At 38.3% G+C, this 25,061-nt stretch overlaps 1 protein-coding gene across 1 annotated transcript in view; it reads right to left on the bottom strand.

Annotated features, from left to right (window-relative positions):
- GLIS3 (GLIS family zinc finger 3) overlaps positions 1 to 25,061 on the bottom strand; it is a 467,139-nt gene that overhangs the window by 99,332 nt on the left and 342,746 nt on the right. The window contains exons 5-6 of the mRNA XM_057721332.1: positions 18,156 to 18,317; positions 13,987 to 14,097 (exon numbers count right to left, since the gene is read on the bottom strand). Of these exons, the coding sequence (XP_057577315.1) occupies positions 13,987 to 14,097; positions 18,156 to 18,317 (273 nt within the window). The remainder of the gene's footprint in view (positions 1 to 13,986; positions 14,098 to 18,155; positions 18,318 to 25,061) is intronic.

Below are 25,061 nucleotides of genomic sequence, written 5' to 3'. Positions count from 1 at the left end.
AAAACTAAGGAGATGGAATAGTAAAAAACCCATTTTAAGGTCTATTCTCAAAGTTCAATAGCAGGATAGGCTCCAGGATAAACTGTAGAGCCATTTTTTCCAGTGCTCCTCAATGCTTGGTTTTTCTCTGCCTTATCATTCAGTGCTTTCAAACTATTCCTTTAACCCCCTGAGACCCTACTGAAACCACCTCCCCCAGATCCAAGTATACCCAACATTTCTCATTTCTTCTGATCCCATACTCCCATTAAAACCACCTTCCTCTCATAACTTCCACAGAAGACAGAACTGCTACTTGAAAACTTGTAATTGAAGCCATACTGATATATTAATGGGAGTGAAGGGACTGTTGCATTGCCTTTGCCATATAACAAAACAAAATTATACAGGGGTCTTTTGGAGACAATTTGGAGACGGTAACCGGAAAGAATGATCGTAATGGTGGTGATTCTAAGCACTGTAACAGGCTAGTGGTATAAATAATTCTAGGTATAGGTGAGCAAACTAAATTATGAGATAATTGGTGCTACCCATGGCCAGGACTGTAGTATCTGAAACAAACGTGGATGGAAATGCAAGTTATATATAGACCCACAAGGTATAAAATCATTTCTTTCAAACATCCTTGTTTCTTCTTTCTTGGCTTCAGTCTTTTCTTTTGGAAATCATTTATTTTGGGACAATCCTGAAGATTCAGGGCCATCCCAGGACAGGCTGGGGTTACTGTTTGGCTGTTCTTGCATATTTGCAATCAAAAGGGAGCAATAAGAACTTACTGTTGAGAGGCAATTCTTCGTGGGTCTCTTAAGTTTCTCTGTGTCTTGGGAACAGAGGCACTGACTGCCTTATTAGACTATCTTTTTTAAGGATGGTTCTATACCAAACAGCTCTGGAAAACTGACTGGGATAGTATCTTACTCCCTAGCAAAAGGCAGGCATACTTTCACCCATCACAAGTATCCTTCGCTTTTCTAAAGTTGGCTTCTTGACACTTCACTTTTACAAAAGACCTACATAGTACCTGTTTTCACTAACCAAAAGAAATTTAAGGATTTTTGCTTTTATGAAAAAAGGTGATATGAGAAAATAGGGTTCAGCGTTTGTTTTGTAGTGAGGTGTTACAGAGGCAGTGCACACCCAGAGCAGCGAGAGTGGCACCACCAACCTCCCTCCCCAGAAACTATACTACACTCAGCATCTCAGCATCAAGCCTCCATAACACTGAAATGCGTCTGTGAGCATCTGTGCTTTATCTCCATTTATTCTGTGCATCTGTTAGCAAGATGTGTGATAAGGTAATTGCTTCTTTGTTTTATGCCATTTCTGTTTATGAAAGGTTTCACAGGAATGCTCTACTTTTGGATAGCAGGCGGAATCTATATAAAAGAGTTGGGTTCCCTAAGCTCAGAACGTCCCTCTTGTAATACAATCCACTGAGCATACAAGTGTCTCCTGGCCCTCTTCATGTCACCTTGTGGGAACTGAGACTTAAACTTGCACAAGAAAAAGATGATACTCTGGCTACTGCTACTGCTGTGAGTAATAACCTCACCTTTGTCTCTGACCCAGGAGGCTCATGTCTTCTGCCAGCATCCATGAAACTGTCTGTGGCAGGCTAATTTATTAGCTTGTACCTAGGGTAAAATCGCAGATGTTTTACAGTTCCTGCCGCTTACAAGACCATCCTCAGGATGTACAAGACCACTGGGAAAATTTTCGCAGGGTTCCTGTCGATATAATTAACTTGAGTCATCCCAGATCAATATGTTACTATCACCCTAGAGGGCTAATCTCAAGTGATTCATTCAGTGAAAGAAATGCCACATTGGCCAGCACGAGTGATCTGCTTAGCAGGCTGCCCTCTTGGAATTAGGTCCAGCCTCTAGGGCCTCAGGATGATCTCACAGGCGTGTGTCCAGAACCTCATGAGGGCATCTAGTTGATGCCACACACAGGGTGGAGGGTGAGAGAATGTCCTGAGGGAGAGCAAGGAGGGCTGGCATTTCTGTGGGTGTTACTCTGGGCTCAGGGTTCCCCATCTAGATGGTACTGCTGGCCTAGTCACCAAAAAAGGGTTTAGAAAAATTTGAGGAAGGTACTCCAAAGCATGGGGGCCCCTAGGGGCAGAGCCTCAGTCAGGGGCCCTGCTACCATCTTCTAACAGAAGGCTACTATAGAGCTTCTGGGAATGAACCTCATGCCAAGAACTTGCTGACAAGTCACAAAATTTCCCATGTTGGAAAATCAGACAGCCCATAGTAAGAATGGTAGAGTCAAAGGAGCCCTGGATGTGGAGTTAGAAAAACTAGCTGGAGTACAGTTCTGCTACGTACTGGTGTGCTTTGTAAAGACATTTAGCTTCTCTGAAGCTTAGGTCTTTCATCTCTAAAATGGGATTACAATAATTGTAAAACTGACCTTGCATAATTGTTATGAAGATTAAAGAGCTAAACAGGCATGCAAATGTGCAGTAAACTGTGCTACACAGGTATTTAGTGGTTGTTATTGGTCTTCTTCCTTTAGACTCTTATTTCATAAGGGAAGAGAATAAAAATGGGTAATTGAACTCATTGTGTTATTACTGGATGTCTTAAATGCCAATTCACCCCTTTTTGCCACCACTGATAGTTGAAGAGATCTAAGTGGTACTGAGTTTGTAAGTGTTTTGCTATGTTAAAGTCCTTGATCAATTTCAAGCTTAATATTCTGGGGTGGGAGGGGGCTCATAATTGGGGTAGTGATGGGATGTGGGGAAAACATCATGAACATTGGGTTCCTCTGTTCATTTATGCCAAGATTGAGGGCACCCTAATGTGTCTGTCTTTATGACTTGAAAATTGGGGAACTTGTTCTTAACATTTTTCCGTATGAAAGAATGAGATTTTTTTTAAAGGAGCAAGGGAATGGATCGTCCTTGACTGCTAATGTGAGTACAAAGAAATGAAATCTGATTTCTGTATTTGCTTATGTACATATGAGGAAATATCAACGAGGATGTCATTTGTAATACTATCATCTCAAAATACAATTTCTATTCAAAGTCCACAGTGGGTAAATATTATCAAATTCCTATAGCAAGTGCTTATATGCTAGGCTAGTCTATAGCACTGTCGTGAAACAGAGCTTCTTGTCTGTTGCGTTCTGTCACCTCTTTAACTATGTTTTCCCTTCTGAGTCTCCTTTTTTTCAGAGACCAGTGATGTTCTTGCCAATACAGAGTGATAAAGGCTCCTCATGGCAGTGATTTTTACTATATACTACTGAGTAAAAAGAATCAAAACAGAGGGGTCCCATGTTTATATACGATAGAAAAATATATGGAAAGATATGCAGCAGTGTTAAGCCATTGTGATCAACTATATCACAACTCGGCTACTACCTGGCTTCTATATATCCCATAGTTGAGAGTCCCAAATGAGAATAAATAGAAAAACAATTGCTGGAAGTAGGATGAGAGAGGAGAGCAAGGCCAAGCATAGCAGAGAATACAGCAAGAGAGCCCACTAGCTAGTTGGGGAATTCAAGATTCTAATGTTATACTGACTCTGCTACCAAAAAGACTTGTAAACATGATTATAAAAGTAGGCTCTGAGAAAGTACCAAAGAGATAAGGCCCAGAAAAATGGAGAAACAGAAATCCATACCTCAAATTTCAACAAGGCAAAAAAAAAAAAAGATAAAAAGGTAAAGTCTAGAAATGCAACTGATAATCAGAATGCTTAAACTTCATGCTTGGAAAGATTCTAGAAATAAAATAGGTTGGTGAGCAGTTCAGAAAAAAGTCAACAGGACCTAGGATGGGGTTACTGAGAACAACCAGAGAATCCTCATTTCCTTCTTATATACCATTAGGTGAAAGCCACACATACAATCAGCCTAGATTTCAACGAATTATTTAGTAAAGTCTCTCATTTCGGAGAAGATTGAGGAACCTGGAATTGATGATAGCCCTGCTGGATATAGTTATAATTGGATGAGCCACTGTATCTAAACAATATTGATTAACAAAAATATGCCAAACCCACTTGTTTTGTCTCCTTTCATCCTAGATCCCTAATTCATGCCCCACATTACCACCAAAATTATCTTTCTAAATCAGAAATCTGACCACGGTCTATCTTTAAACATCTTAATATGATATTTAGGGTCCTTTGACATCAGTTCCCTGTCAACATTTTCAGTTCAATGCTGCCTCAATAACCAATAAATGACACTGATGGTCTCCTGTGACCCTACCTGAAACTGTATTCTATAGCATGAATAAAATGGAGAGAACAGAAAGGCATGCCATCCATATGCTAAAAATATCTGGAAGCTGGGTAATAAGTAAAATCGTAGGATAACAGGAATATTAATGCAGAATCTCTACATACACCAGTAAGGTCATTAATGGAAACAAAGAAGCATCCTTGGAAGACAGAACTAGAGCTTCTGTGTGGGTGTTCCAGGAAGGTAGATTTTTGACTTAATAATATAAAGAATGTTTGGATATATTAGACTTGCTAAGTAACAAAAAAAGAGATTGTCTTAAAAATCGGAACGCTTAAGATTTCATGAAGAGACTTTATGAATATCTTCTGGGACTTTCTGAATGTGATTCCCCACACTGGGTTCCAGGGAGGATGAAGTTCCATTTAAGGACTCTTATAATTCTGATGGACTACAGCTGTGCCCACAGCAGGCCCCATATAGTGGCAGCACAGCAAACACCCATCCCTAAAAGGAAGAAAAGCATCTTTCTATTCCAGTGAAAAGAACAGCCCTATTGAGGCAGTGACTATCTACAGTCCTTTAACAGTTACTTAAGTGTTAGTCCGGACACAACAAACAGCGGAAACAGTGAGCGTTTAAGATGTCACATGACACTTTGCTGGAGTTTATAGAGGGGTCTGGATTGCTGAGTGGGAGAATACTCTTTTGCCAAAACGTTCTGTGGAATGCCAGGACTGCAAACAGTACGTCAAGACTTAACGGACGGCTTTGCGTTAGGCAGTATTAGCTAACTCTGGAGCACATTCTGTAGGTCTTGCAGGAAAATAGCATATCACCTTTGGCATCATACTTGGCTCCCTTTCCACTTGTAAACTTCTCATTTCTCAGAAACAAACTAAAGAGAGTAGAAGTAGTAATAAAAAATTCATCCTGACTCTAAAGGCCAAAAGAATAAAATAAGACAATGTATACAAAATGGCTCTGAAATGTTAAAGCATTAAATGTGGGCAAAATAAGATTATCACTGTTATCACCGTCACTATTAAAACAACTGAATCAGTAGCACAGACATATATATATATACTACCAACTGTAAAATAGATAGCCAGTGGGAAGTTGTTGTATAACAAAGGGAGCCCAACTCGAGGATGGAAGATGCCTTAGAGGACTGGGACAGGGAGGGTGGGGGGGACTCGAGGGAGGGTGGGGGGGAGTCAAGGGAGGGAGGGAATATGGAGATATGTGTATAAAAACAGATAATTGAACTTGGTGTACCCCCAAAAAATAATAAATAAATAAAATTAAAAAAAAATAAAGCTCTACCTGAGGGGGAAAAAAAAAAAAAAAACAACTGACTCACAGAGACTGGATTCCACTTGCTGAACGACTCAAGTGGTGCCTCGTAGAAGGCTCAAAGATCTAATCGTCAAGTTCCCACAACTTCTCAAGCAAGAATCCAAATAAACCAGCTGAGGCAGGAAAAATCTCTTCTCCCCTTAGAAAAGTCTTGCTATTATCTGACTTCTGCCTCTGTACATCACTACTAAAAGCCAGCTTCCCCAGCAGAAATGGAGGGTCCAAGGCATTTTTCTCTTTATTGTAAGACCTTCTAACTCCCACTCCTGTGACCACAGCTACCCCCTCCGAGGATCGAGCTCTGTCTTGTGCAGGAATGCAACAAGCACTGCGCATGTATTTCCTCACTAGTAGCTGCCACACTCCTATGGGACTGCTGTTACTGTCCAGATTTCACAAATGAGAGCACTTTAGAAGAGGCAAAGTCAGGAAACAATAAAGGTCTAAAACAGGTATGAAAGTAAAACTCTCTGCATGAAATCTAAATCCATCCATCTCCCATTCACATAACAAGATCTATAGGAAAACTGACAAATAGTAGGGATTTCCAACCCAAAGACATAGATTCTCTCCAGTAAGTTTGTCTGGTCGAGATTTTACAACACACAAACATGACCACAAACGTGTTTCTAGTATGAAGGAAAAACAAAATAGATATATAAACAATTCACAATTATGTCATGGTCTCAGTTTCCATTCATTGTTTTTAAACAGCTAAAATCTCTTTGAGGGTAAAATAAATTAATGGAGAAGTCTGGAGTAGAGAAAACCAACTTACTAAAATTTCAACAACCACTTGTCTTCTCTGTTAGAAACCCTTAATAGACGATATGATGTAATTCTAGTAGCAACAGCTAACCTTTTTTGGTCATGTATAATGTATCAGGCACCATGCTAAGCATTTTACTGTCATTATTTCATTTAATATGATACAAACGAACTGTATTAACAAACATTATATGACATAAACTTATGACAAAAATGACGAATTAAAAGTTAACATATGATAAACGTATGATTCTGTAAATTCTCTGATATATAACACAAAATACATGTTTAAAGAAGTATCTGCTTATTTGCTTAAAGTATAATCCTCTTATACTCTATTAGCATAGTATCTATAAATTAACTGGCATGAACAAATTTGCCTTGAACCATAACTGTTATAAGAAAAGAGAGTAGGACCAGTATATCTAATAATTAATTTCAGTATGTTTTCCTAATCAATTCGCACTAATATAAATTATATTTTGAGGTCTACCATATCCCATTTTTGTGTGGCTAGTGTCACCCTCAAATAAAGTAGCCTCAGTTAAATTTTAACATAATGAATTTTAGTTTGTGGGTGTGATGGTCAGTTTTATGTGTCTGTTTGGCTAGCGTCTAGGCCCTAGTTATGCAATAAAACACAAATCTAGGCATTGCTATGAAGGTATTTTTTTAGATGTGATTAACATTTACACTCAATTTTTAGTCCAGTCAGCTGCAAGACCTTAAGAGCGGAACTGAGGTTTCCCTGAAATAGAAGAAATTTCACCTGTGGACTGCTCATCCAATCCTAGAAGTAGGAACTCTGGTGCCATCTTGACTCTACCCTTCACCCCGGCATCCAATCCATCACCACATCCTGTCCACCCATTTTAATCTCAACTGCCACTGTCCTTGTCCAGGCCTCCATTAAATCTTGTAAAAGTGCATACCATCCTAAGTGGTGCAACTGTTTCAGACTCCTCCATTAACTTATTGTACCCTTGTCTCCACACTTCAATTCACCATCTATGCAATCAGCCCATTACTTGTCAAAATCCAGCTTTAACATCTCTGGTTGCCTCAAGGGAAAGGAGCCTATCTTACCATTTTTGTATTCACAAGCACATATCAAAATATCAGACACACAGTAAATTTTGGGTAAGCAGGAGTCATTCCTCCAGAATATAAGAAGCATAGATTCTTCTTAGTTGGGCAAAGTTTTTTCGGTATTATAATTAAAGCCAGGCAAAACATCACTAGGCATCAAGCATTTATTTTGGCTTAGAGGGTCTTTTTTTTAACAGTTTTATTGAGGTATAATTGATATACAAAGAACTGCACATATGTAATATATACAACTTGATGAGTTTGGACATATGCAAACACCCATGCCACCATCACAGCAAGGTAACAGATATGTAAACATCCCAGAGTGTTTCCTTGTGTCTCTTTTTTTTGGGGGGGGTTGTCTTTTTTCTTTTTTCTTTTTTTTTTTGGTCATCAGGAAATCTAAATTTCAGACAGTCAGTGAAATCTATGGAGCTTCTCCCTAAAAAAATACATTTTACATAATTTCTGGGATTTCATGAACTTCCTAAAACCCACTCTTTCATGTATTCCCTTATGGTCCATGGACCCCAGGTTAATAACTTCAGAATAGAACTAAATATCACAGGTTCAAGTTTGATTTTAATCCCCTCAGGTTTGGGTCTCAGCTTCCTTTCCCTCATTTGGATCTTTTTTGCACCATCATCCAAGCATCCATATGACCTAGAAAGACTAGCTATAGTCATCACTAAAAAAGGACTACACCTACAAGAATATTCACTTCTCACAAAGAAAAATATTTCCGAGGAAATTGTTGTTCTGTTGTCATTCACAATAGACCACCCTGGATTGCAGTTATGTGTAACGCTTTCTACTGAAATGGTGACCCTTTCGCCTTTGAGGCCCCGTGTTTGCCTTTCAAGACAGCTATGAAGATGAGGAAATGGAAAAACCAGGGGACTGTAACTTAAGCTAAGTCACAAAACAATTCACAGCAATGCATAAAAGAAGTCCATACCTCCTGACGTCTAATCCAAACACTACTCTGAGATAGACACAGCCACCTGCTCAGTAACCACCATGAAAAGTTTTCACATTAGGCTTGTCCAAGCCCTTCTATGAAGTCACCTAAATAAATAAATCTTTAGAACTCAGAGAGCCAAGATACAAACAAACAGAAAAATACTACTCATGGATATCAAAGACAAAACTCAACTGAATCTGAAACGGAAAAACAAGAGCGAACTAAAGGAGAAAGCAGTAACTGCGCAAGGGACCAGTACTTCAGAAGTGGAGACAGAGCAAAAACCCCAGGAGGGCCACGAGGAGTCTTATGCACACTTGCATCCATGGGTCTAATCCAATGCCTGACACACAGTAGGTGGTTAATAAACACGTGTTGAATAGAATAAATGAAATTACTTGAAATTGTATTTCTCAAATATTTACAGAAGAGTAGTTTGATGAGCTGTTCTAGAGGAAAAAGAAGATTGTTTTGTTGGCCAAGTAATTTTGAACAATGCTTAATGTTATTTTCCCTCTGGAATACTGGTATATCCAAGGCTCTGAGAACTTCTGCAAGAAGGAAACCACTGAATATTATTCAACTCAGCATTTCCAAAATTTATATGACAACAAAAAACTTTCTGAACAAATTAGCTGATAAGATCCTGTGGATTGCGTGCTAAAGAACACACTTTGGGAAACACTGCTTTAAGGGCTAGAAAAGACACTGGGCTAGGCTCAGAGATGCGAGTATTCATTTTTCTATACTCACAAGGCTGAAGATAGCTTCTCTGATCTTTCCAGAAATGAAAAGAAGTTTTTTCTCATTAACTGTTTACTCTCATGGACAACTACCCCTACTCCTCCACTTTCCCACCGCAAATATGAATTCTCAATTCCTTTTTAATAGCTCCAATCACCATGTAGCATCAAAATGTTCTCAAAAGCATAGCTGATTTCATACTGGGCCTACTTGAAATAGAAGCCTCCAGGAAACTAGTTTCAGTTCAGATCAGTATTATCAACCTGGGGTTAACTTTACTTTTTTCATTTAAATTTAATTATTAGCATCACTACCTGGAACCAAAATTGTTTGCTGCACAAAAGTAAACCTAGTGCCTTTCTTAAAATCTGTTACCCTCAACTGAGATATCAGGACATTCAGGCAGGTAGTATATCTCACCATCATTTTGAGGTGTAATGTACATAATTTGTCAGCAACAATTGTTAAGTAGAAAAGTTAAGTGACCCACTCGAAAACCACACACACACACACACACACACACACACACTAGTGCCATTTTAATGTCATCCCTGTAATAGCATCACTCTTACTCAAATTCCAATATGATTTCCTAAATGTGAGAGGAAGAAGAGGAGCTATGAGTTCATCTTCAAACGATATGTCTGTAATATGTGCCGATGACTGACATTCCATTGAGAGTTAGAGTGATTTTTAATTTATTGCTAAGCAGACAAAAAGAAGGATGAAAGGAAGAGAGGGAGGGAGCAAGAGAGGGAGGGAAGGAGGAAGGATGAACGAAAGAGTATTGTCAAAACCTGGGAAGGCCTCTGATTGTGTACCCCATTTGTATATGCCATATGCCATGTAGATGATGGCAAAAAACAACTGATAAAAAAGTGAGCCTCATTAGCTCTTTTATACATGTTTCCATTTGGGGAAAAATATGTTTTCACATAGCTTTTTAAAGATTCCAACAACTTCACAAAGCAAGGCAAGCCTATGTTGTATGTAATGAAATTGTTTATAGTTTTGAGTATGTATGGGGTGGTGGTGGCTCTGAACAGATTCCAAAGAATCACCAGTTCTACATGAAGAGAGCTGCATTATTAAACAAACAACTCTATTTTAGACAGAGAGCTATATAGAGCTGTTCTCTAAGTAGGAAATACACATACACGTTGCATTCACATACATTTCAGACATTATACTTGCCTGGTTTAAAACAGCCCATGTTGAAGTCACAAAAGTGAAAGTTATCAACCATGGTGGGTCAAAGATGGATGTTTAACAAACATTTAACAAATCACACCCAAAGTCTGGAATCTTTGTGGAAGTGTGAAATGGACAAAAGATTCACGTCATCTCTAACTTTTGGCCCCACACACACTATTAAAAAGTCCACTTTGATAGCAGGCCAGAGTTGAAGGAAACCTCCCTGCTTATGGCACCTCCCAGGTGAAAATGAAAAATTCTGATAAAGCTCACAGCCTTGAGGAAAATTTCAAGTGGCTTATTGCCTTAGTTTTCTCTTATTTCAACACTCATTATCAGACAGAATTGAAGGACAGATTCTGCCTTTTGCTCTGCAGGCTAAATTCTATTCTCACTGGAGACCATAACTGGTGACTTGAGTATTTTGCTACTCATTTATCTGTGTAGCCCTCTATTTAATGGACTCCAGATCTGCAAAGCACATTCGATGGAAGAAGTCTGTACATCAGCTGATGGGATGTGTGGGTGTGCACGCATTAGACAAAGAGAAAAAAGTTACTCTCTGCATGCAATGAGCCAAATTACCCCAATTCTTTTGCAGAAGAGTTGTTTTTTTTGTTTGTTTGTTTGTTTTTCTTCTTTCTTTTCACAGCTTGAATAATATTTAGCTGAGATTTCAGGTTTTTGGTTTTCGGTAGGATCCAACAGGTGTGGGAAAGGGCCACCTGCCCACGACCAGGGCATCATTTATGAGATCTCTACCCCTCCGAATAAACATCTGTCTTGTGGCTGAGGGTGCCTTGTCACTGGCAGTGATTTCAGAGTAGGGCTTCATAAAGCCGGCCACATTAAGACCAAAATAATGTCATTTAGTGTCTAGGGGGAGGTTAAAAAGAGGATTAGAGGCAGGCAGGCAGGCAGGGTATATTAAACGAGTCCATGACTAACAGGGTGTGACAGAAAAGGGTTTTATTCTTTTCAACAAAACAATTCCCTAGGGCTGGAACCATTACTCCACTGTGCCTTTATCACCTTGGAATTTTTATGGTTATTTTTGATGAATTCACATTTTTGTAAAGGCTTTTTGAAATGATGCCAGTTTTCAATTTTTAATTAAAGTCGTAAATAATCTTAATTCTGCCTTAAAAGGGTTATTGTTTCTTACTTTTTTTTCATTTTTGCTGCCAGGAAATATTTCAAATACCAAGCCCTGATGTGAGTTAGCAATTAGAATGTCTCCAAGGTCTAGTAACAACATTGTACTATGTAAATACTACATACGGGTATACCAGTGCAAGGTTTAAAAATGTGGATGGACTGATTTCAGGTTTATTAGCACTGCTTCTCCTGGGAGTGACACTTCCTCTTTTTATTGGATGGAGCAACTTTCATCATTTTAACTTCTACAAATTAGTGCAACACAGATCCACATAGGATTTTTTAAATCTTCAGATTAAAAGGACAGGTTAAAATTTGGAAAGTAAACACAGTAAACCTGTCACTAAGGACTATGCAATGAAAGTCAGCCAAATCCAATTCAATCACTTGAAGGAAAAAGAATGAATATGAAAAGCTAAATCACTGGAGAGACAATACCTCATTTTATAGAAGACAAAATTAAGAGAATGTTGTAATATTTAACATTAGATTATAATACTGCTCCTTGAAAGTATATCCTGGTTATCTGGATTGCCTGTTGAAGGTTATCTGCAAATTGTTTATAAGTTTATATTCTGTAGTCTTAAGATCTGATTTTCTTTTTTAAATTAGTGCTTCAAAAATCCTTCACATAATCAAAACTACTCTTCCTTTATGAAGAGGTTGAAACACCCCATGTTTGAACAATAGAAACCGTTAATAATTCCTAAAAATATCCCATCATGTTTTCATACCTACTGTCAACCTAGGTCACCTTCTTAAGTTGAATATCATATTATTGCTTATTTGTCTACATGTGAGACTTACATTCTGTCATGTCCACAATTGTTATTCTCTGTGAAGGTGGTCTTCAATCTTATGATAGACTCGCTATCACAGTAAAACCACATACATCTGGGACAACTTGGAGGTGGAGAACGGTCAGATTTAGGGGGAAGAAACTCTCAGCAAGAGGTTTTTTTTGTTTTTTTGTTTTTAACAAACACAACTTATTACTTCGAGTTTATAAGACATAAACGGATAATGACAAGAACCATTAGACAGTGGTCCTCCTGAACAGTTAACAGTAAGCAACAATGGTGTGTTATTTTAAGAATATTAAGCATCCTCCTTACAACTTTATATTATTAATTCACGTAGCAGTTCCTTTGCTGTTTTAAAATACAGGAACATATACAATCCATGTTGAGTGATCATCTATTACCATCTGTTGGTAATGATCATCTGTGATCAGTTTATTGGGATACCAATTAAAGAGACAACTATGTTTATAGAGAAATAAATAATTTTAACAATTGACTTACAAGACTGGGTTATTTATGCCATTAAGAGTACCTATTTTTTTTAAAAAAGAATATCTATCAAATCCTTCTAACTGGGCATTTTTCTAACTCACAGCAAAGAGGTCAAATTATTTCCATATATGAGCCCTCAACTGGCATTGTGCTAACACCTCCCAAGGAAGAGAAAGCTCAAGTAACAAAAAGATTATAGAGCATTTCCCAACATAGAAGCGTTAAATCCCTATAAATCATAAAAGAATGAAAGATTCTAGTTAGCTAGAAGCCACAGTGACCTGAAAACCACGGCCATAGGGTTTAATCACACCATGGGGTTCAATCCCTTGAAATACGTTGAGTCTTACACTTTCTTTACATTTGTTATGAAGGGCCCTTAAATCAATCAAGTACCCATCTGAACACAAATGAAACACTCAAAAAGCCAAGGTCAGGTCAACATATTTTCTGCCATGATCAGAAGATGCTTTTTGGTCCAAAAATTTACAAACTCAGTTGTTAGAAAAATCCTTGAAAGGTAGTAAGCTCCTCGTTTCTCAAGGTGTTAAAGCACAGCACAGTCATCCACTTGCTGGAGATCTTATGAGGTCAGGACAATAAGCCAGATGGGTTGGCAGGTTGATCTTTAACATTTCTTCCAAATTTGAGAGATACTATAATTTCTATGAACTTTGAGAGATGCACTGAGCCCTCAACGATGTCAAAGTAATTTTAGGTTCAAATCCTTTCTCAGACTTTCATACACATTACCTATTAAGGAACGTGTTTTTTCTAAGCTTAAAGGGATGAATGCTCTATACTTATTCATCCTACCTTCTTCACCAATGCTAATGATTTTAGCCAATTGATATTCTATGAAAAAGCACTTATCTCCAGAAAGGGTTACTGTTGTGCTGTTCTTCCCAACTCAATTTTCTTTAGCTATTTGGACTTAATTTTGTTACTTTCCAGTTTAGGTGACTTTCACTAATTTCCTCAAATTCCTGTTATACAAACCCTCCCCAGAAATTCATATCTGGATACATCAGTTATGAAAATCACAGTCTTGCTACTACTTCACTGAAGACTTCCCTACTCAAGAGTCTCAAACATGTGACACCTTGAGAAGTATTAGAATTACCAATGCCCTGCGGAAGTTCCCAGTACTGCAAGGGGAATTTAAATGTGCTTTTCCTGGCTGGATGAATTATCTTTTAAAATTACCTTTTTCCTTGCTTGTTGATCTTTGGAAGAATGTGCCTTCACATGCTTTCTTAAGGAACTTGGGTCTGTGTAGCGTTTGGTGCATCCTGGAATTTGACAAGCATAAGGTTTCTGAATAAGAAAGAAAGAAAGAAACAGCTGTGGTTAAATCATAAAGGTAACTGGGGAAAGTTTAGTCAAAGACTACCAACTTCAGAGCATGAACTGTTACCAACTGGCTGATGTAAAATGCTATGTAATACTCATGCATTGTAATTAGAAAGCCCAGTGAGTTTGCATCAAGGCAAAGAGAAGAGTAAACTTTCAAAACACAAAGAGATGAATTATCTTTGATGATTTTTAAGAGACTGCTACAGAATGTACTCTTACCAAGAAACCTCCTGTGGCATTTTTCAATATGGAAATTATTAGTATCTCCAGTCATACTTACAGTTATGTTCCCCTGAAAACAATCTCTGGTACTGTCAGAAATTAGGAAACACATATTCTTTAAGAGTTCAGGTATAAAGAAGCTGTAGAAAAGTCCAGAAAAGACTGGTAATATTTCAGAAGAAACCTGATTCAGAAAGAGAGAGGGAGAGAATTAAAAGGGAAAATTAGTGGAAAGTGAGTAAAAGACAGTAGAGGTTTCAAACAACAGACACATGAAAAATCAGCCAGAGAAACATTAATATTACTAGTTGTAGAGGAGTCTGGTGTTAAGCCTGGGTTAGGTGAATAAGCCCTTGGCTGAGCACGATGAGAACACAAGTTTTGGCTACTCCAATTCCCCCACGCATCTGAGAGATGTAAGGTGTGGAGCCTAAGGCAGATTCCGGAATCTTTTTTATTTTTGTGTCCCTGGTGATTGGTACATGATAATTAGGAATGATGAATGAAGGAATGAGAGCACTACACATTGATTCAAATTTTAGCAACTTTTCCTACTGTAACAACAAAATTCAAACCAAAGTTTTGAGAATATGGCTTTTAAGTTGTAGAATAAATAAAAACCTGCTTATTGTAAGAACTGAAAAAAATCACAAGATTAACTGTGTTTATAAGATGTATTAACAGTTACTCATCTACTTACTATCTTATCAGGTGAGATATCAAAGCCCGCATGAGGTGAAATGCAAGGAAGAGAACGAAACTGTCTCTACAATAGAATTCTTGCTCTAGAAACCTGGTATTCTACTGACCCCACCTCCAACAAAATTCAGAGTTTTTTCCTTACTGTTTATATTTTTTCCTGTTTTCATGCACTTGCTTGTCATTTTGTAGGCCAGCGTATATGTGGATTATATTATTTGCCCTGCTGGAAACCATGTATGTGATTCACTTTTTTTGTTGTTATCATTACCATTTTTGATCCCAAGAACAAGGTAAAGTCATGAATATATCATTTAGTTTGACACTCCCAATTTGAATTCTGAGTTTACGTGATGTATTTGCTCATTGACTGACTGACTGATTGAGTGAATAAATCACCCAGCAGCTCTTCTGCTTCCATAACATGCTGGGCACTACATACCAGGGATCTAATGATGAGCGAGGGATGAACCAGCCTCTCAATATGCCACAGTTTCTGCAAAATGATGAGCCAATTATGGGTTGAAGTCACTTGACAAGGAAGTTTCCATTGAGTAAACAAAGGTCTTTAACCTGAGAATCTTTTCTGGGTTCACACAGCTTCCTTGCCCTAGTCTTCCCTATCCTGCCCTGGTGTTATGGGGCCAATTTGCCAACATCTTTATTGGCAGTCATGTTGTGATCACATAAGTTCATCTTTTGAGCATCAGAGATGTTGCATGTAAAAATCCTTGGGAATATTAACGTGTTATATAAATCGATACCATCATTATTACAACAGTCACCATTACTTGGGTTAGAAACATAAGAAATGGGTAATGTCATTTTCTATTTGACTTTGAGAGGTTCTTGAAAAAGCTTGAATACTGACCATTCCTCCCAACTACCTTTCACTCTTTCCCCTGCTATCAGTCGAAATAGCAATATCAGGGGCTGGTCTAAGTGGTGTGATGCTGGTGTACTGATCATTCTAACTGAGATTACCTAAGCTTTAAGTGGCATGTTACACTTCATCAAACTATACTCTTCATTATTTTCCATTTGTACTGTAAAATTATTTCCCCTGTTTAGCTACTAAGATGCTAGTAGAGAAGTGAATTAACACTTTTCAGGTGACAATTATGAAGTCAGTAATCTTTATGGGGAAATCATTTTCCTATAAGTAAAGAATCCATTTAATTGAAGAAAGATACTTTATCCAAAATTCTGAAAGGGATTGGGAACCTGAGTTTAAATAATAAATTCTTCAGACAGCTACAGTTTGCTTTTTTAAATGTGTTTAATTTCTTAAAATCTTAAAAGATTTTAAAAGAACTTACCAATTTGTTAAATGCAATAAAAATTTAAACACAAGGTAGTTTGGATTTCAAAGGAAAAATGATGGTTTTTAAAGATTTAATAGAGAAATACTTTAAAAAAATAAAAACAGCTAAGTTTTAAAAGCTACTTCATTGAACTGAATCATGCAATTATTATCTCAGGTAGCTTTCCTCAAAAGTTTTAAAAAGGGATATATATTTTTTTTAATTCAACATGATTTTAGAAAATGCTCTTAGTTTGATTAGCTAGAATTAGCTCCAAGCAAAGAAGGGTATTGTAGAACCATAACACTTAGCCTCACAATAGTTCTTTCAAACTACAGATAACTCGCTAGAGTAGAAGCAATTTCTCAAGACAATCTTGTCTCATGAATGTTCATTCTTCCATGATAAAGTTTAATGACAAATTGGAAAATTTATTAGATTCTACCAAGACCATTTTAGACATACAAAATAGGGCATTTTAACATAATTCATTCTTTTTTTCCTATTTCTACCTTTAAAAAATACTGCTATTCACCACATTTATTCATTTAATATTCCATTCTGTTCATCGTAAAATCACTGAATTCAATTCAGCTGGAGCAGAAAGGGTCCATCTTACACCCATATTATTCTAATTATATTTCAGATATTTACAAGGCAAACCATCACATTTATGTATATTAGGAGATAATTCTGTTTAGAAAGGTTATATGACATATAGCTAAAATGACTCCTATCAATATGACTAATAGAGACTAATATAAAATTTAATAAATATGTCAGCTATAACATCAGAAGAATCTTAAATATGTATGAGAAGGTGTGTAGAAATAACAGTATCTTTTCAAAATTCAAATTCTGGCATAGTTTAATAATAGACATCAAAATGTTAACACCGAAAAATACTGTCATGAATACATTACTTGCAAGAACATGGCATAAGAGATCTGTGATGTGTATAATACATTTATCCTGATGGCTTTGTTAAGTGAACTAAAAAATACATATAGTCTACCTGGCCTCATGTAAAAAAGAAAATGGCATCAAAACCTGAGAAATGCAAAGGAGGACGATCAACCTAATTGAGAAAATAAAAGACAGAGTCATGGAAAGGGCACCAGCAAATGAACAAAATGTTTCAGCACTAAGAGTGAAGGCGTAACAATGAAAATGAATTGTTCTCTAGGGTTTATGTCAAGGGATATGTGGCTGTGAACACACAGGAAGCCTGCTGAAACTGAACCCTTGGGAAAGATTTGCTGACTCTTTTTAGATCACTTGAAGGTGAAAATACCAGGTGGCTCCTAAAGCAAAAGGCCAGATTCACTTTCAAAAATCATGCCAGTCTCAAAGTTCTTCTGTCAAGAAGAAAAGAACCAGGGTAAGAAAAAAGTGCTTCCTATTTCTAGCAATAGTGTATCTTATCTATCTTAGTATATCTTGATATTTGAATATATATCTTAATGTCCAATCTCTAGTAGTCATTGCCTGTACTAAAATCTACTATACGACAGCTCCTAAAGTGCCTTTGCTTTGTATATAGAGGTAACCAAGGAACCCCCTTTGTCCTAGGCAGTTGTAATATTTAGGATAACTTGTGACTACAGAAAAATAGAAGAGTAAAAACCAAACAGGGCCCCTTCTGGCTCTGTAGCAGGTTTCACTGCTGCCCTTGGCATTGTCCCTATAACCTACAGGTCATAAAGCAAACACCTTCACCATCCCACTATCAAACGGGCACTTCCTCACACCGGGACTTGGGGCTGGAAGTTGGAAAGCGCCTGCCATTCTTACAGTGTCCAGATGTGTCCTCTGGTGCTTGGCGCGGTCACTGGAGTTACTGAACGCCTTTTGACAGCCCGGATGCTGGCACAAATACGGCTTCTCGCCTGTGTGGCTCCGCAAATGAATCTTGAGATTTTCGAGCCGTGAAAAGGCCTTCTTGCAACCTTCAAACTGCAAAAAAGAAAACAATTCTTAGTTGCTGAGAAGGACCTTGAATGTTTGGGGCTGGGGGCAGAAAAATAAATGTCCTTAGTTTGTACTTAGCCTAAAACAAAAAAATAAAATGAAATCCAAAGAGTAACAATATTACTTCTAAAAATATCCATGTATTTATGTGAACTGCATTTTTCCACTGAATATACATGCCACTTTCCATACCAGATTTGGGTCCCAAACTGATTTCTGTGATTACTTATGTCAGAGAAAATTTGCTGTGAGCCATCTGGCTCAGTTAATAAAAATACAGTAATGCGTGTCTTAAAGATTTGTTAAAAAATTAACACACTTTTCCATTTCCAAATTGGTCTAAATTGAAAGAATCAGGAAGGAAGAAACTTTTTACAACTAATAAAGTAACAAAAAAAGAGTGATGTATGAAAAAAAAAGAAAGTAAACTGAAGATCCAAGAGTCAGAGATGAAAAGGACATGTGTCTGCTGAATCATTACGATCATAAACTTTCTTAACTCTACCTCAAGTGATTTTCAACTCCCAAGAGTGACCTTGTTAATATATCGGGTGATGCCAAGCCTAATGAGATAAAGTTTTCAACACGCTTTTAAAAAGGACATGGAAGCCAGTTCATTTAGTGATAAATTATATTCCAAATAGTTATACTTTTATTTATTTCTACTTTTTTAAAGAAATTTTGTTACCTGGTTCTTGAAGAGAAGAATTGAAAACGAAAAGTGGAAGATCTCAAGAAATGCTTCATTGGTTTGTCAATAACACTTATTGATGGTAATATTCACTTACTGCCTTCTATGGGCAAAATATTGGTTACTAGTAGAAGGTCAAAGAGATTTCAATCCTTAAAGTGACAATCTAATAGAAAACGTGTCAGAGAAAGCCTATACATAAACATAAATGTGAGATGGGTGTTTATCCTTTAACTCTCTCTTTGGTGCTAAGCCCCAGAATATTTATGTCCCTTTGACAATTTTAATGCCATTAGAGTTCCCAATGCAAGGAAAACTGCAATTTAAAAACTATCAGGACAAAACATACTATGTTTAATGCAATTAAGAAACCTCAATTCTTATAGAGGAATGTAGGGGTGGTGGGGAGAACAGAAGTAAAGAAGGGTAAACTGAAGATGTTTTTCATTAAAAATTAGTAGGTATAACTTAAGATTACTATGAGAAATGTTATAAAATTCCTTGGTTCCCTTATTACAACAGATGAGTACATTGTTCATGAAGGGATGACCCAGAGCTGGCCAGGTTCTGATTACCTGAATTTTCACCTTTAAGTAAAGGATGAACTAAGGAGGAAGAATAATCAAACATGTCACAACTCCATCTATTTAAGTTGTCCAGATTTTGCATGCTGTAGTATTTTAAGAAATTTATGAAAGTTGCACTTATTTTTGATTGAGAGTTATACATGTTTCACAGACATATGTTGGTTTATTTCAATTTTGATATTTTGCTTAAAATAATTTTGGTGTTTTCCTGATTTCTATTTCACATAAAAATAAATTTAGCCTGAACAGAAGATGATTGCTGACGAAGCCAACTACTTTTCAACAGAGTGAAAGGCATATAATGTTATATCACTAGGGGGAGAGAGGGGAGGTAAGTGGTTTATTTCTGCAGCTTTTCAAGTGGATCTCAAATTTGAGAATAAAGGGGCTCAAAGATAACCCCCAATTCATGGCTAAGAGCCTTCTGCCAACCAAACCTCTGTTTCTAAGGTTCACTCTGAATGATAACTCAGTGCAAACTTCTGGAGCTCAGTTTATTTGTCTTAGAATCACCTGGTAGACCACACAAGTCTAAAATGAGCTTGTGGTTTTGGACACATCAAGCCTGTAGCCTAGTTCCTAGCAAGGCTGTTTTGTAGGGTGGGCACCATTCCGGGCCCAGCTCCGGGGATGCATACCCAGATTTGAGTAGGCCCAACATCTACTCCCTTCTGTAGTCAACCTAGTTCTTGGTCAGAGAGAAGGCTGCATTATCTTGGCACCAACATGGGAGTGGAAAACCACTTTAGAATAGATAAATGAAGTTTCTGTGAGCACCAGACAGATAAGACCCGGATCTAACACAGAGTGATTAGAGGGGATCCCAAACATGTCCTAGAATTAATTCCAATTGCCCACTTCATCAGATGTAAACTGAATGTAGCCTAGCATTTCTAAGGTCTCTCCAGTTAAATGTCCACGTAAATGTCCAGTAAAATGTCCAGTTAAAGTCAGCTAATTGCTAGTATTGTTGTTAACAGAAGCAATGGTCAAAAACCAAAGAGCTTACTGCATTCCAGGCAAATCAGTGAAAAGTAAACTAAACCTCAGAACATCCTGACCATTTTTTTTAAATAGCAAAGATGGAGGAAAATATGAACACCCAGACTGAAAATGACAACAAAAGATTATCAGGAAAATCAGGAAAATCCAGGTGATCTCAGATGTTTCCTCTGTAACAAGACAGGACAGAAGACAAAAGTATTTGTAGTACTTGTACTAGCATTATACTATTTTCAGGAGAAAAGATTAAGAGTGAAGGGATTTGACCCCACTGCACTGTATGAACAAAGGCAAAAGCAAGGCAATCCCACATACTCAGGGGCTCATAAGAAACATCACCCACTCACTCTTGTTAAAGAAATACACTGGGAAGAAATCATGAACCCCAACCAATAAAATCAAGCACTGAAGAACTGACAAACGCTCCATGGGGGGCCTAACACCCAATCCATCACAGGAGCATGCAGAAAATCACACCTGATTGAACTCTCCACACTAACAATTCCGCAAGAAGAGAAATTAGGTGCTGTCCATTTCTCTAAAGGTGTCTGGATGAAACCTGAAAGCAAACAATTTTGTAATGAACCATTATCATTCATTATGGGAATAAATCTGTAATTCAACACAAGAATTTCCTCTCCCTCAGGCAACTTTATCCCAAGATTTATAAGTTCAATATAAGTTCAAATGCAAATGCATTAAAAATAAACTAACATTTAGGTAGAACTACACAAGATTGTTACAAAATACACCTACACTGGATGTTTTGGGTGTTTAAGTAAATGGGTGCCTTATTTTCTACTTATATTTTTTCATGCTTTCAAAATCTTTAATGAGTCTCACTTTGTAAAGGAACATCTGAACTTAAAGGTAAGCAGGAACCATAAAAGGAGAGTTTCCTTGAATTTGACCACATACTTTCTCATGAAGATTCCTAAAGTTTGAAGTCTATCCTGAGATCTAAGGTCCAAATTGTCACTGGACTGCTTGTGTCATTGACATGAACCAACCCCTACACAAAAATTGACCAATATCTTAGTCTCTGGGCATCGCCTTCCTGGCCTGACTATGGAGTCAGGAACCTAAGGCCCAGTGCACACAGCTGGATCATCAGGCCTGAAGTTGCCAGTGGTTTAAACACAGGCCATATACAGCAAGACGAGAGAAAAACAACAGATGAACTCTCAGAATCTAGGGGGTAGCAGAAGGAGGAAAAGTAGAACAAAAAGAGAGACAAATGTAGAATGGTAATGTGGGAGGGAGTGGTGGAGGGAAAAGGATCTGGTACACATTAGTACTTTTATCTAAATAGCATTCTTTTTTATCCCCTACAAATACTGAGTAAGCCCTATGAGCACGACACTGTGTGTTAAGCGATGAGAGGAACAAGATGAATACAACTCAGATTTTACTCATGGGAAGATGGAAGCAAGATCAGTGCAGCTGGCTGGGCAGGTCATATACTGGGGAACCCTGAGCAGTGATTCTCAAAGACATGGTGTGTGGACCAGCAGCACTGGCATACCCTTGGGAACTTGTCAGAAACATATATCCTCTGGCCCAACCCCAGACTTACAGAACAGAAACCAGGGGGTGTGGGCCCAGACACTGAGTATTAAGGAGCCCTCCAGGAGATTCTGATGCTATAGCGTGCAGCAGCCCTGGACTGAAAAGAAACATCTCCATCCCAGGATAAAGCAGGGTTATCTCCATTTGCACCACAAATAAGACAAAATTCCAGAGTGCTAATCTCATATTAGAGATTCTTTAAACTCCTGACTATTTAATCTGTTGCCAAGCAGATGTCTAGTTCTGAAACAGGTATGCCTAAAAGTTCCCTCAGTGGCCTCCTGGCCAACAAAGTATCCCACGTTTCTAGTGCCTATTACATTCCGCCATTGAGAAAAAACACTGAAGGGGAACCATCATTTTCCAATCGCACATTTCAGTGGCTTTACAGACACATATAAGAATAATGCATGAGGAGGATAGGATCAAGATGGCGGAGTAGGAGGATGTACGATCACTCCCACTTGCAAGAGCACCGGAATTACAACTAACTGCTGAACAATCATCAATAGAAAGACATTGGAACTCACCAAAAAAGACACCCCACATCCAGAGACAAAGGAGAAGCCACAATGAGACAGTAGGAGGGGCGCAAGAGCGTTAAAATCAAATCCTATAAATGCTGGGTGGGTGACTCACAAGCTGCAGAGCAGTTATACCGCAGAAGTCCTGAGGGTTCTGAGCCCCACGTCAGGCTTCCTAACCTGGGGGTCCAGCAACAGGAGGAGAAATCCCCAGAGAATCAGACTTTGAAAGCCAGCGGGATTTGATTGCAGGACCTCCACAGGACCTGGGGAAACAGAGACTCCACTCTTGGAGGGCACACAAAAAAGTGTGCTCACCAGGACCCAGGGGGAAGGAGCAGTGACCCCATAGGAGACTGAACCAGACCTACCTGCTGGTGTTGGGGGGTTGCCTGCAGAGGTGGGGGGCAGCTGTGGCTCACCGAGGAGACAGGGGCACTGGCAGCAGGGGTTCTGGGAAGTGCTCATTGGCATGAGCCCTCCCAGAGTCTGCCATCAGACCCACCAAAGAGCCTGTAGGCTCCAGTGCTAGGTAGCCTCAGGCCAAGCAACCAACAGGGTGGGAACACAGCCCCACCCATTGGCAGACAAGCAGATTAAAGTTTTACTGAGCTCTGCCCACCAAACTGGATTAAAGTCTTACTGAGCTCTGGCCACCCAGCCCTACCCATACCAGTCCCTCCCCATACCAGTCCCTCCCATCAGGAAGCACGCTCGAGCCTCCTAGGTAGCTTCCTCCACAAGAGGGCAGACAGCAGTATCAAGCAGTATCAGCAGTATTTCATCTTGTGGAACTGAAAACCACAGCCACAGAAAGATAGAGAAAATGAAAAAGCAGAGGACTTTGTACCAGATGAAGGGACAGGATAAAGCCCCAGAAAAACAACTAAATGAAGAGGAGATAGGCACCCTTCCAGAAAAAGAATTCAGAATAATGATGGTGAAGATGATCCAGGACTTTGAAAAAAGACTGGATGCAAAGATCGAAAAGTTTACCAAAGACCTAGAAGAATTAAAGAGCAAACAAACAGAGATATGCAACACAATAACTGAAATGAAAAACACACTAGAAGGAACCAATAGCAGATTAACTGAGGCAGAAGGGTGAATAAGTGACCTGGAAGACAGAATGGTGAAAATCACTGATGTGGAAAAGAATAAGGAAAAAAGAATGAAAAGAACTGAAGACAGCCTAAGAGCCCTCTGGGACAATGTTAAATGCACCAACGTTCGCATTACAGGGGTCCCAAAAGGAGAAGAGAGAGAGAAAGGACCCAAGAAAATATTGGAAGAGATTATAGTTGAAAACTTTCCTAACATGGGAAAGGAAATAGCTACCCAAGTCCAGGAAGCCCAGAAAGTCCCAGGCAGGATAAACCCAAGGAGAAACACACCAAGACATATAGCAGTCAAACGGACACACATTAAAGACAGAGAAAAGTTATTAAAAGCAACAAGGGAAAAACGACAAATAACATACAAGGGAACTCCCATCAGGTTAACAGCTGATTTCTCAGCAGAAACTCTGCAAGCCAGAAGGGAGTGGCACGATATATTTCAAGTGACGAAAGGGAAGAACCTACAACCAAGAATACTCTACCCAGCAAGGATCTCACTCTGATTCGATGGAGAAATCAAAAGCTTTACAGACAAGCAACAGCTAAGAGAATTCAGCACCACCAAACCAGCCGTACAACAAATGCTAAAGGAATTCCTCTAAGTGGGGAACATAAGAGAAGAAAAGGACCTACAAAAAACAACAACAAAACAATTAAGAACATGGTAATAGGAACATACATATCGATAATTACCTTGAATGTAAATGGACTAAATGCACCAACCAAAAGACACAGACTGGCTGAATGGATACAAAAACAAGACCCATATATATGCTGTCTACAAGAGACCTACTTCAGACCTAGGGACACATACAGACAGAAAGTGAGGGGATGGAAAAAGATATTCCATGCAAATGGAAATCAAAAGAAACCTGGAGTAGCAATACTCATATCAGATCAAATAGACTTCAAAATAAAAAATGTCACAAGAGACAAGAAAGGACATTACATAAAGATCAAGGGATCCATCCAAGAAGAGGAGATAACCATTATAAATATATATGCACCCAATATAGGAGCACCTCAATACATAAGGCAAATGCTAACAACTATGAAAGGGGAACTGCAAGGCAGAAATAGAGACACAGATGTAGAGAACAAACATATGGACACCAAGTGGGGAAAGCGAGGAGAGTTGGGGGGGAATGAATTGGGAGATTGGGATACCAAATTGTACACTCTAAATATATGCTGTTTATTGCCTGTTAACTGTATCTCAATAAAAGTTCTTAAAAAAA

This window comes from Hippopotamus amphibius, chromosome 2 (genome assembly GCF_030028045.1).
Source record: "Hippopotamus amphibius kiboko isolate mHipAmp2 chromosome 2, mHipAmp2.hap2, whole genome shotgun sequence".
NCBI lineage: Eukaryota > Metazoa > Chordata > Mammalia > Artiodactyla > Hippopotamidae > Hippopotamus > Hippopotamus amphibius.
The sequence above is the reverse complement of the archived record's forward strand: the minus strand, read 5'-3'. Positions and strand labels throughout refer to the sequence as shown.